General features: G+C 40.2%; 1 protein-coding gene across 4 annotated transcripts in view; it reads left to right on the top strand.

Annotated features, from left to right (window-relative positions):
• Positions 1 to 6,386: 6,386 nt before the first annotated feature.
• csnk2a2b (casein kinase 2, alpha prime polypeptide b) overlaps positions 6,387 to 14,302 on the top strand; it is a 65,033-nt gene continuing 57,117 nt past the window's right edge. For 3 of the 4 annotated variants that reach the window (XR_007249134.2, XM_048546833.1, XM_048546832.1), the window contains exon 1: positions 6,387 to 6,922. Coding sequence is in view for 3 of the 4 variants with exons in the window: in XM_048546833.1 (XP_048402790.1) it covers positions 6,819 to 6,922 (104 nt within the window). In the remaining variant the exon portion in view is untranslated. The remainder of the gene's footprint in view (positions 6,923 to 14,302) is intronic. The other variant, XM_048546834.2, reaches the window with a different exon arrangement.

Raw genomic sequence — 14,302 nt, 5'->3', positions numbered from 1 at the left:
ATGGCAAATCGAATTTAATCTCAATAAGTGTGACCTGATACATTTTAGGAGGTCTAATAAGGGAAGGTATACACAATGAATGGTAAGTCCCTAGGGAACACTGAAGAACAACGTGACTTTGGTGGTCAACACCCTAATTCCCTGAAGATGTCAGCAGAGACAGATGGGTTGGTGAAGAAGGCATAGAGGATTCCTTCATTAGCCAGGGTAGAATATAGGATCATGGAAATTGTGTTACGACTTTATAGAACATTGGTTAGGCCACAGATGGAATATTGGGAAGTTCTGTTCACTGTGCTATCAGAAAGATGTGATTACACTGGAGAGTGTGCAGAGGAGTTTCACCAATGTTTCCTGAGATGGAAAGTGTCAGTTATGACCAGAGGCTGGATACAGAGATATTCTTTGTCTTCCCTCGATCAGAGGACACTGAGGGTGGATCTGAGTAGGTATGCAAAATTATGAGACACATAGAGTAGATTGTGAGAATCTTTTCCTCATGGCACACATGACTAAGACCAGAGGGCTTACGTTTAATGTGAGGGGTAAGTGGTTTAGAAGTGATCTGTGGAAAATTTGAGCTTCCCTGATTCCCTGAATCAACAATCTCTGGTGTTATGGATCACAACAAATTCTCTCAAAACATGTCAAAAACCATATCTTTTTCTAATTTTAAAGGCAAGTGGCAGGCATTGCATTCTGGATGCAATTTGATTGGTCAAGCTATCAGGTTTGAAGCAAAACTTTATTCATGCACTACAGTTAAAATATAGACAAACTAAAATTAAAAGAATTGGTTTAATTGTAACTCTATCAAAATACTTAACAAAATAATAAACTACTGATTAATTTTTCTGATATAGTGACATCCCATTAGCACACCCTTGTCACACATGCAATTCCAGCAGCAGGAAGCTTTTAGCTGTAGAGAGAGAGATATAGCAGCTTTCACAACATCAACAGCTATTAAAAATGATACTAAAGTTCCTGGTTCTGTGGGAGCCCACAGGTCGCTTCTATTGTTCCAACCTTTTAAAAAAAATCCCAAGACCTCACAAGCTGTTTACTTTATTGACTAGAAGCAGACCACTCAGCATCTCTGTCTCAATCTCTTCACAGACAAAATACACTTCTTAAAGCCATAGTAACATCACATTGGATATCATCAAATCTGGACAACATCGCTCTATTTTCTGTTTTTCTTTATTTTAATCTTTATAGTAAATTTTAGAATTCATGGTTCTTTTAAGGACAGAAACATTTTAGGATATATTTCGTAATGAATTATTCTGCTGCTGAGTTGGAGTAGTGTGCTGATGTGACTGTGGCCTAGAGACTCTAGGAGGTGTAAATAGGCAAATCCTGAAGCCAATTAGAGGCCAAAATCTTACTGGAGGTGATTTTTTTTTGTAGATTGACAGTGAGGCATAATCCCTAATTGATCCCAAAGGACAGAAGGAGAAGGTACTAAATTATTCATTTTCTTTCTTTTTTTCAATGCATTTGCCACATTGAAGTTGATTACCTGAAGACTGATGGATGCACATTAAATGCAAGATTTTTATATTTACTGGATGATCAGCTTTGGCGCTGCTTAGGGTGAGTCAGATAATATCTTATGGGATTTGGTATTTAGTTTAACATGAGCACCATTTCTTTATGATAGTTGAATAAGTCAGACTTTTTATCTTGATGTATTGTGGATATCTTCGTGAAAGTTTTAGCACTTGAATTCCATAATTGTTTCATTTTAATACATGATATGCTACTTTATGAGAAGATTATACCTTACAGTAGAGAATGTTTTAGTCTAACAATAAATTTTAGATATAGGAATAGAAATAAATTAATAGAACAAAATTGTTGACTTGCTCGCCGAGCTGACTTGTTCTCGTTCAGACGTTTTGTCACCATGCTAGGCGACATCATCAGTGTATCAGTGCTCCACTATGATGTCACCTAGCATGGTGACAAAACGTATGAAAGAGAACAAACCAGCTCAGTGAGCAAGTCAACAACCTCATCTACAACCCAAGCTACAGATGTTTGCCAAAACATTAATGGAACCAACTAAAGGACAAAATGTAACTCAGTTAAGAAGGATGACAAATTTAATTGAAAAACTCATTGCAGTGATTTTTGAACAAAATAAGTGGGAATTAAAATAAATTAAGTAAAACTTGCATTAATGTAACATCTTTCACAGACTCTAGACATTGAGTAATTTACAGGCAAGGAAACACATTTATGTGGTCAATGATGTAATTATGAAAAGTGGGAGTCATTTTTTTATGGAGCAACGAAATGACCAGATCATCTGTTCTGGCTGTTACTTGATGGTTCAGGGTTTGCCAGGACTGAGAGAACTCTGCGTTTTATTTCTTTGAATAATGCCATGGCACTTTTACAGTCACCTGAGAGGTGCTGAAGGCTCTGATTCCAGAAGCAGGATTTGAATCCATAAACTTGTGAGTCGGTCGGAAGTGTGACCACTGCACCAGGGCTCACACCTTAATATTTACATGAAATTAAAATGTGTGCTTTATGTATTGTAAAGAAATGCTTCTCAAGATCTGTTCCACTCTGACCCACCATTTGCCGCTTCAAAATCAGTCTGACCCAGTATGCCAATAAAAATTTTAAAAAGGTTTGTAATATTTGTGTTGTTACAATGTTACATATTTTACAAAGAAAATTAATCGAACTTTAAAATACATGCAAAGAATCTTACAAGATGGTTCTCAGAAGTGACGTGACCGCCTTTGTGAACTCAGTGGTGTTGAGACCAGACCATACTATACAGTACTTATGTCAAGAAGAAATTGACCAGACATTTTGAAGCCCAGCAGATATTTCCAACAGTAACTAGAAAGTCTTTGGCAGTGGTTTCCCTGAAGTTGTGAATAGCTGTGCTTATCTCTCCAAAAGACTACAGAATAAGAACCATCCAAGCAAATGGCTAAAGCAGTTAAGAAAAAATACCTAACTAAAATATAATGAATGGGTTTGTGCCTAAGATAATTCAATACAGAGACAAAATTCAACAGTTTTGGGATAGCAGCTATTTTAAGTTTTGAACTGTATAGAAGTCTGATTGTGAACAACCATTTCATGCAGAAGAGGAGAAGGGGTTAACATTTCTACACTAGTTATTAAAGACCCAGGTTACTGATCTTTGGTCAGGGGTTTGAATCCCACCTCAGCAAGTGGTGGAATTTAAATTCAATTTATAATGGAATTGAAACCAGTTTCAATGATGTTGCAGAAGCACAGTTGGTTCACTTGTCTTTTGGGAAAGCTGGCTCTAAATATGTCTCCTCAGCTACAGCAATGTGGTTGTCTCTTAACTGCCCACTGAAGTGAGCCTCCCAATTCATTCAGTTCAAGGGCAATTAGAGATGGGCAGAAAATGCTGGCTTTGTTCCACAAAATGTTTGTTTTAAAAATGTGAGAAACGTTTTAAAGCAGTAACTGCTTTTCAAGCAGGAGACAGAAGAAAGTTTCCAGATTTGCTGCACTGAACCAGACTACCGATAGTCAGAACAGGTACTGCTGTAAAAATGAAAGTAAGGAGCCTGCGCTCACTTCCAAAACACTTCTGCTTAGTTTACTGTGGCAGCTGTTTGACTACATTGCACCCAAGTTTTCAAACCCTTCAGGTCAGAAAGAGAATCTTCAAGCAAGCCAGGCCTGCTTCATAGTAGACACTGATATCAATTTCATCTTCATTTGTGACATTCATCCTCACTTACTTTAAATCTTTGAATCTGTATTTTAACAAATAATTTGATAGGTGTTTACTTGAATAAATTTCAACAATTGTTTTCTGATAATGTGTACAATATATTTTTGTATTTTGGAAATTTTTCTTTTTAAATTAGAGGTAATATAGATTTTGGTTTCAGTGCTGTGAAGGTAATTTTTTGAAAGAGATCAGAAAATAATTTGTGACATTGAAGTAAATACATGATTTATAAGAAAGCAGATGACTTAGTAAGTGCCTGTCAGGGTAGCCAGGGTGTTAATTTATTGAATGCTTCCCAAGTGGAATTTTTATCACATACAGAGGAAACAGTACAGGACCGTTAGCTTTTTTTGAATTCAGTTCACAATCAGGTTTCAGTTCAGTAGGGCAGTTTCAAACCAGCAGCGATATTTCAGTTTGTGAAGTTTTCAAACTTAGAGTTGTGTGGAATTTTTCACGCTATCGGAATTGAGAAGTGGTTTATGCTAATAGAGCTAGAAATAAGTCCCTTATCAATCACAACTGGAAAGATTCGGCTAAGTAAGACATTGCAGCATTAAAAGTATTAGAAACTCTTTAGTAGGATTCTTTTCTCATTCATTGCACATGGGCATTGCTGTTTGACCAGCATTTATTACCTGTCCCTAGTTGCCCTTGAGAATGTGGCGGTGAGCTGCATTCTCAAACTGCTGCAGTCCATTACTGTAGGGAGGGACTTCCAGGATTTTGACCCAATGACAGTAAAGGAACAGCGATATGAGGCTGCCTTGGGAGACAAGGGAGGAAATCATAGACCCTAACCCAAATTTTTAATTCTTCTCTAGCCAAAGGAGGGGTGCGAGAGGACTGAAGGACAGCTAATGTGGTTCCACTTTACAAGTGGAAAGGATAAATCAGGAAATTATAGACCAGCGAGTCTCAAATCAGTGGCCTGGAAACTATTGCAGAAGGTCGTGAAGGAGAGAATCAATCTCCATTTAGAGTTGCAAGGATTCATCAGGGTTAGACTGCAAAGTGTTGTCAGAGGGATTCTAACAAATCTGGTTGAATTTTTTGAGGTGATGAAGTGTGCAGATGTGTGCAGTAGAATTGATATAGTTTGTCTGGATTTCAGCAAAGATCCCCCATGGGAGAAACACATGTTAACAGCAGAATAATACAAAGATAAAACCACATGGAATTCAGGGTAGATTGGCAACTTGGATACAAATTTGGTTTAGTAGTAGGAGAGGTTGTTGTCAAAAGTTTATGTGATTGGAGGTTGGTGTCCAGTCGGGCACCATAGGAATGAATGCTGTGGCGCTTATTGGTCATGATTTATATAAATGATGTAGATGAGAATGTGGAGGGAATGATAGGTAAGTTTGATGCAGAGATTGGCCGGATGGTTGTCTGTGAAGAACGATTTTGGGTTATAGGAAAATTTAATGGATTGGTCAGATGGACAGATCGAAAGCAGAAGGAGTTTAGTTAGCTCTGGTAAATGTGAGGTGATGTGTCTCCCCTTGCTGTTTAGCTCCTACTGTGAACTTATGCTGAAGTCGTGGGCTCTACCATAGCAGCAGAAGTTGTTAAGTACGGCTCGTTCCAATTGCATTGACAAGTCTATGCCACTAGATGGAGCTTGGCCAATAGAAACTTCCTCAGGTGAAGGTAGTGCTATAGTAGAGAGAGCAAGAACTGCAGATGCCGGGAGTCGGAGACAGCCCAGTGTGGAGCTAGAGTCAGGCTAGGCAGCATCAGAAGAGTCGTACTTAAACTGGATTTTTCTGCTGTCAAAATGTATGTTGCTTTAAGGTTATTTTATTTGCGTAGGTAGGCACTTAAGAATATGCACCATTTCAACTTAATATTTTAAAATGCCTCATGGTCTTTATGCACCTACAGTCAACGTCCCTAATGTCAAAACATGAAACCGCTTATAGGGTGAAATGCCAGTTGGTGGGTAAATGCGAGACAACAAGATGTAGAGTTGGATAAACACAGTAGGCCAAGCAGCATCAGAGGAGCAGGAAAGCTGATGTTTCGGGCCTAGACCCTTCTGTTCAGGAAGCTGATGCCTTGCGTAGACTTTACAGGTCCACACAGCAGACGGAAAAAGTCAGAGGGAATGCAACTTACTGTATATATGATATATATTTAGTTTATAATTGTTAATTTAACTTGCAAGTTATTTCATCTAGGAATACGCAGCACCGCATATGCATGGCACAGTATTACAACTTGAACATTATTATCACAAAAGAAGAAATGCAGAAGGAACGTGACTCCAGTTTTATTTCTATCGGTACCAATGATTCACACAAGTTTCAGCAACGTCTCCATATAATCTATGAAAACCTAATATTGGCGGGTGTTACAGTTTGTGGGGATTTTTCTGTCTTAATTCCTTAATCCCTTTGTGCCGCTACCCGTGTATTATTCTGTAAGGCATTAGAGCCTGTGGTAAGCGTGTGGGTCATGTCTCATTAAACAGCGCCAGGTGCCGCAGTCGCTGGAGCGGACAGCCGGCGTCGCTCAGCTTCAGTGGGGTGCCGCGAGGGGTCGCTGCCGCTGGAGTGTGCAGCCGGCATCGCTCAGCTTCAGCTGGGTGCCGCTAGGAGCCGCTGCTGCCGGCGCTCGTCATCCTGTGGCCCTCGGTGTCTTCTCGCTGATAGAGCGAGCTTGTGACCGGTTTCTCAGGGTTGGGTCCGCACCCGGCGGAATATTTTCTTCCGCTGCGGGCCTCCCTCAGGGAAGTCCGGTTCGGTTTTGTTGACTTCGGTCTGTTCTGCTCTGCTGTTTGATCCTCCGTAAGGTTTCTCATAAGCTCGTTGCTGTTGCCCCGACCGTACCCATCTTTTTCGGGATCCGCACTGGGCCTTTCTAATCGACCCCCCGCGCCCCGGGGGAGTTCCCGCTGGCTCCACGAACCCTGCTACTGAAGTTATCCCGGGTGGTGCTGCGTGGGTTGAGGCCGGGCCTGGCTCCCGACTGTCAGTCTGCCCCGTGGCGGTGCGGCTTCTGTGTCCCCCCCGCTGCCCCCTCTTGGGGATTTCGTCCCCTTATCCCAGAGCTGAGCCCTGGCTCTGCCATGCCGGGTCCGGCTACCGGGAGCAGGGCCCGCGTGTATGCCGAAGTAAACAGCCTGAAACCCCGCGAGTACTGGGATTACGAGTCACACGTTCCTGAATGGGGGTAAGAAACACAGTATGTTGTAGCAGTGAGGTTAAAATATGACTTGAATGCATAGACATCTGCCTGTAGGCGGGAATATATAGATGCTTGTTGCGTGGATTAATGAAAATGTATATACCAGAAAAATAGTAAAGTCTTGATGTGTGGAAACCTTGTGTATATGTCTGGCGGATGTTTAAAGGCGTGTATAGAATATGGAAACGTCTAATTCGTATAAAAATGGACTGTAATTGACTTGGTTATACCTAATACGTCTAATTGTTAATTACCCAAGAAATGCTGTGAAAACATGTTCTGTCATGGTATGATTTTTTTTCCAGTCCTGTGTCAATAACCTGCCCCACCTCAAAGTCCGTATCAATCAGCACTAGCTTTTGCAGTCATTAATGGTGTGGAAATGAAAATTAGTTCAGTTGCTAATGACTTTAAGTCATATCCTGAGCCTAAAAGTTCACTATTTAGGTTTCAAACTCTTGTCTGAGAAATTTGGAAGACTATTTCATTTCATGAAATTTTCCTAAATGGTAAACTTAATATTGTTGCCTGTTTTACTGCTAATTTAGTTCATTGAGGTATTGGAGATTAGATCTGTCACTGGGACTAAGAACCTTTTCATGGTTAGAGATGGCAGGAACTGCAGATGCTGAAGAATCTGAGATAACAAGGTGTAGAGCTGGATGAACACAGCAGGTCAAGCAACATCAGAGGAGCAGGAAAGCTGATGTTTTGGGCCTTGACCCTTTTCTGAAGACATCAGCTTTCCTGCTCCTCTGCTTGGCAATCTGTGTTCATTCAGCCGTACACCTTGTTATCTCTCCATCTTTTCATGGTGTCTATTTAACATAGGAGCTAATAATGTGATAAGCAGCAGAAAGCTTGCATGTGCCTAGGTGGTTAAAGTGTTTTTAATGTTTTTATAAACCTGTTCAATTGTACTATGATACACCTCTGGAGTAGGTAGAATTTCAACATGGGTCTTCTGGTTCAGAGGTGGGGAGGCTGAGCCACAGGAGTCCTATTAAGATGTTTTATATTTGTCGTCTTGTTAATTTCTGCCTAAATACTTGGCCTGCAGTAAATATGACACATCCTAACTTTGAAAAGCTGTACCCTCCATGTTCTGTAAGTCGAAACAACTGAGTGTGTTTCTGAAAGATAGTGTGTTTGGAGGTTTAACATGGCGAATGATTACTTTCTGGTGATAGGTATCTGCTATACATAGCAAAAAAACAAGTCACCAATGCCTGATAACATTTATTTCCCATTAACAGTTTTTTTGTGTTGAAGGTTTGCTTTTAGTGTTGAACGTTTACTGAAATAGACTGTTCTTGTCATGGTTTCACTTGCCATAATGTTGACAGTTAAAGGCTCGGTTAAAACGCTCGTTCGAATGAGGGTTGAATGCGGTCTAGTGGTACAATCCAAAAGTATCCAGTGTTTGGGGATGTCTAGTGAGGAGTTTATTGTTGAGATTTGTTTCACCCATGCTTTAAGCCCAAGACCCAGACACATTTCCAGAGGTGAATCAGAGATTGGTGATTCTTAGGTGGTCAAAAGGTTGCATCCAATTTCAATGAAGCTCAGCTTGGTTCTCAATAGCCTTCGCTACTATTTATGTGCCTTTGGAACATGATGCACCTTGGCCCAGTAACTGTGTGTATGCAAAATAGTTTCTCATCCAAATTCTCTGGCATCAATTTATGTTGTGATATACAGATATTAACTTGACATAGCAACTTCAGAATTGATTTGTATTGGTAGATACATAGAGTTTCTCGACTGTGCAAATAACTACTGAGGATCCATAAATATTTTAATATAATGTTCTTACTGAAAGTTGCCAAAACTAAAGTGAGAATATTTGAAAATTGAATATTTGACTGAGGACTTGTTTAAAATGCTTTGACGAGAGAAGGGAATCAAGACTCTTAGTAAATGGTGGGATGGGTGATGGGAAAGAAAATTGAGAAAATCTTGTAAAATGTAAAGAGCAATTACTGTTAAGCAGATAACAAAAAAAAACATAGAATGAAGTTCCATGCACTAAGACTGCAGCTGAGCTTTTCCCGCAATGTGTTGTGTTGCTTTCTCATCCAGTCTAGTTGGTGTTTTCCAGTTAAACACTTGGGAAACCTAAAATACCACCTCAGGCTTTCAACAAAAGTACTGTGTCCTCCCCTCTAACTCCATAACATTTCCAGTGCAACTTTGATTTCCAGATTTGTCACGAGCTGACGAGCAGATTCTTTATTGTTGCTCCCAAAGACTATTGACTTACACCTCAAAAAAAATTATGTACACCTAATTACGCCTTAGTCATGACTGACTTAGTGCTCCACTCCTCATTGCCTGGCACTCCATTCCCCATAAAACAGAACTGTTTTCGTCCTCCCACCTTAACCTGTAGCAAATGTTGATCCTGACTTACGTTGGCTCTTCATCCCTTAACACCTTGTTATTTCTGAACTTCTCTAGCTTTACTTTCCCTCTTTTCTGTCCCTGACACATTCATCATCTAATTTTGGCCTCAGATGCACCAGTTTCTCACCAATATTGATCATGCTTTCAGCTGTCTAGACTTTTATACCCTGGAATTCTGTTCCTCAACCTGCCGGTATCTAAGTTTCTTCTCCTTTGACAATTCTTAAAATCTGACTTTAGTTTTCAGAAATATTGATTAATTTATCCTATTGCTTTGTTCTTCCTTGTACTTTCTCTGAAGCACCATGAACTTTTTTTTTCCTGTACTGAAGGTGTTTTGTACTCTAATTGTTCTCAAAAGAGCCAGGATAGAGCATGACTTTCTTCACGTCTCAACCCTGCTTTCAAGGCGAGGTGGTGAACCAAAGCCAGCTGTGTCTTCACTGTGACCACCTGGTAAACAAATCTCAAATTATGTGGGCATGGGTCCATTTTGTCATATGCAGTTTGTCCAAAGTGGCATGTATTCTACTCTGGAAGAAAATAAAAGTTTGGGAGATCTGACAGTAATAGTAGATTCAATACGCCACATGTAGAATAGCAAAGAACAGACAAGCAGAACCCTGCGCAATATTACTTGATCAGTGAGTCTGAATCTCAGCTTTGCCTCATGAAGCAATAAATTAGTTGGGCCAAAAGCAATATAAATTAAATGAACTTGAGATTGATCCCAAATATTAAGAGATTCTTGCAAAGAAAAATTCGGGAAAAAAACTTTCATGCCTTTATATTAGATTACTGGCCAGCATTTTTTAGTGGGTGAGTAAAAAGAGTAACATAGAATGCAAGTTAGTTGATAAGGAATGGAGCAAACTAGGAAAAAGTAATTTCTGGTCTAAAGTCAAGAAGCACTAGTGAAGGTTAAAAATTCTCATCATGTCAGTGTTCCACTGCTGGCACATGAATGTCTGTTTTAAGGATAAGCTAGCTGAGTCAAATGTTGCATTCTTTTGTATGAAGTTTTGGAATCATTGTCAAATTGTTTAGAAACTGAAGGCACCATTTCATTTAAAGCAACCAAATGTAATGCTATTTTATTGTGTAAAAAAGGGAATAGTTATGAGAAGTCAATTATTGTCATGCGTCTCATGTCTTTTTAAAATTTCTGTCCTCTCCCCTTAAAAATGTGCCCCCTAGTCTTGAAAAACTCCATCTTAGGGAAAAGACAACCCCCATCAACTCTATCTATACCTGCCACTTTTTATGAACTTCTATTGGGTCACCTCTCAACCTCCCATGCTCCCAGTGAACAAAGTCCTAGCCTATCCAGCCTTTCCTTATAACCCAAACCTTCCATACCTAGCCACATCGTTGTAAATCTTTCCTGAACCCTCTCCAGCTTAATAATCTCCGTCCTATAGCTGTGCAACCAGAACTGGACACAGTATTCCAGAAGAGGCCTCACCAATGTCCTGTACAACCTCAACATAACGTCCCAACTCCTATACTCAATGCAATGAGCAATGCAAAAATGGCAGAGGGAGTTCAGTCTGAGTAAATGTGAGGTATTGATTTTGGTACAACAAACAAGGGTAGGGCTTTTATGATTAATAGGGCTTTGCGTAGTGTTATAGAACAAAGGGACCGAGGGATGCAGGTACCTAATTCTTTAAAGTTTGTGACACATCTCAACAGGATGATTATGGGACTAGTTTAATTTGGGATTATGTTTGGCGTGGACTGGATGGACCAAAGGGTCTGTTTCTGTGCTGTATCGCTATGTTGATAATGATCATGAGTATCAAAGGTTTAAGCTAGCTCAGGGAAAGTGACAAGGGACAAGGGGCAATGTGAAGTAAAACATTGAAATCGGAAGGCCACTTTCAGTGGGGTAAGAATGGATGTGATCTAGGTAAAATAGAAACAAAAGATAATATTGGAACATCGGATTGTTTTAAAGTGGGTATAATTGAAATACATTTGCACAAGGGCAAAATGCAGAGCAACCAAAGCCAGAGCTCCTTGGATGACAAGCTGAGAGTAAGTTGAAGCAGAAAATGGGGGTTTTATGACAGATCTCATTGATGATGTAAGTACATTCAGACTGTATTGAAGAAAACTCAGAATTTTAAAAAGAAATCAGAGGCAACAGCAGTATGAATGGGGACTGTAAGAACTTAAATAGTAAAGCAGCAGTGAGGGAGGGAGGGGTTGGGGCAGTTTATGCATGCAAAAAGGAGTCTACACGTGGGAGGAAGCTTTTGGACTTTAAGCTACTAGTATTGGATTAGATGCACTTCATGATAGTGAGGGAGGCTTTTGTGGATGTTTTGGCCATGGCCATGCAGTTTACAGATGCAGGGTGGTGCCAGGCCAGTGGAAAATGTTACAACCTTGCAAGGGCCCCTTCAGCATCTATGGGCAGTCCGTTTAACCTTGATAGTCAAAAAGCTTTTAGAAATGATTACCCAAGGCAAAAGCCAATTTGGTATATATGAAAAAATTAGAGAAAGCAAGCAAGAATTTGTTCAAGGTAGTTCATGTTAATGACACTGAAACTTGTCTGATATGATTGTGGATGTGGTTGAGCTTCATATGTGTCACTGATTTCCGAAGGATTTCTGATGAAGTGCAACATTTAGACTTGTTCAAACCTGGATCCTGTGGAATAAAATAAAAACTGGTAGAATGGATGTGAAGTTATCTAAATGATGTATAACAGTATTGGTGATTGGTTGTTTGTATTTTAGACTGGAAGAAAGTGTTTCCTACGAGGGATTGATACCAGAACCACTACATTTCTTGATACCTACATAAATGTACACGACTCAGACTCAGATATGCATTAGTCAACTTCAAACTTGCAGAGGGCAAAACTTAGAAATATTGTGAACTGTGAAGAGGACAGTGGTAGACTTCAAGAGGCAATAGACCTAGAACATTACAGCACAGTACAGGCCCTTTGACCCTTGATGTTGCGCCGACCTGTCAAACCAATCTGAAGGTGTTATTTTAGATTGACACCTTGCATACAATTTAAAGTATAGTACTGTCAAGTGATATATTTTGAGGAGGAGCAGGGCAAAGCAATATAAACCGAAGGCTAAAATTCTAAAGGTGGTACAGGTTCAAAGACACCTTCGGATGTGTGTATGCAAATCTTTTGAAAGTGGCAGGGTAGGTTGAGAAAGTCCCGTCCTAAATTGAAGCACAGAATACAAAATCAAGGAACATAGAACATAGAACATAGAACAGTACAGCACAGAACAGGCCCTTCAGCCCACAATGTTGTGCTGACCATTGATCCTCATGTATGCACCCTCAAATTTCTGTGACCATATACATGTCCAGCAGTCTCTTAAATGACCCCAATGACCTTGCTTCCACAACTGCTGCTGGCAACGCATTCCATGCTCTCACAACTCTCTGCGTAAAGAACCTGCCTCTGACATCCCCTCTATACTTTCCACCAACCAACTTAAAACTATGACCCCTCGTGCTAGCCATTTCTGCCCTGGAAGCTATGCTGATTTTTGTTTTTCTATTTTGGCCTCATCTGGGATATATCCGGTTTTGGGCACTGCTTTCGGAAGGGAGCGCAAAGGTCTTTTAGCAAGGGTATCAGAAAATACATACAAGAATAGTTCCAGGGATGTAGGTTCCCAATTACAGAGGTAGATTGGAGAAAGATGATTGAGACTTTGATAAAGGTATTCAAAATAAAGAAGAGTCTGACAGAGTTGATGTAGGGAATTGGCAGGGTTGATGACAGAGTTCACTGATTTAAGGTGGTTGGCAAAAGAACCACAATGACTGACTCCGTATCTTCAGGATGTCTCATGGTCTGTGTGGTGGAGGCTGATACAGTTGGGCTTTCAAAGGGCAATGGATAACACCCCAAGAAGGAACATTTGCGGGAACGAAATAGATGTGGCATTGTTCCTTGAGAGAGTTGGTGCATAGGTATACTTGGGAATTTCACAGATTGGAGACGAGTTGAAAGTGGTGTCCCTCAGGAATTAGTCTTGTGACTGTTGGTTTCTTTTTGATTTGTGTAAACGATTTACAGATTAGTGTTGAAGGCAAAATCTCTAAATTTGCAGATGATACTAATTGAATTGTGAGCATGATGCTGAGCAACTTCAGAGGGACATTTGGACAACTTGCCAGTCACCTGGTAAATTTCAATGCACAAAAATAAGGAAATGCATTTTTGTAGAAGCAACACAGACAATGCAGGCTCAGTGATTCAAGTTTGAGGGTAGTACAGGATCAGAGGGACCTTGGGGTTCAGGAGCATGATTCTCTGAAGGCAACCAGGCAAGTTGGAACAATTGTTAAGGCTTATAGGATCCTTAGGTTATAAATAAGAGACGTAAAGTATAAAACCAAGGAAGTGATGCCACACCACCTCCAAATCATTGCTCAGACCACAGTTTGGAGCGTTGTGTTCAGTTCTGGGCACCTTATTTAAGGAATGACATTAAAGCCCTGAACACAGTGCAACGCAGATTTACTAGAATGATACCAGGAATGAAGGATTTTAGATACAAGGAAAGAACCAGTTTGGTTTGGGACACTTGGTTGGCATGAACGAATTGCACCAAATCATCTGTTTCCATGCTGTGTGACTCTAACTGGGCTTATTGTTCTATTAGTAGAGAATATTAAGAGGTGACCTTATTGAGGTGTTCAAAATTATGAACAAGTTTGACAGGGTAAGGAAGGATGTTCTGTTTCCACCATTTGATACATTGGCAAATGGGGGTGGGTCACAGTTTCAAGATTGTCAGCTAGGAATGAAACAAGGAGAAACTTCTTGAGTCAGTTCTTAGGATTTGAAATGTGCTGCTTGGGAGAGTGATGGAGACACATTTCGTAGGAGGTTTCAACAGAGAGCTGGATATGTATTTGAAAACAATGAAGTTGGAGGGCGACAGAGATAGGGCTGGAAAGTAG

Source organism: Stegostoma tigrinum, chromosome 16 (genome assembly GCF_030684315.1).
Source record: "Stegostoma tigrinum isolate sSteTig4 chromosome 16, sSteTig4.hap1, whole genome shotgun sequence".
Taxonomy (NCBI): domain Eukaryota; kingdom Metazoa; phylum Chordata; class Chondrichthyes; order Orectolobiformes; family Stegostomatidae; genus Stegostoma; species Stegostoma tigrinum.
This window is presented reverse-complemented; position numbering and strand designations above follow the sequence as displayed.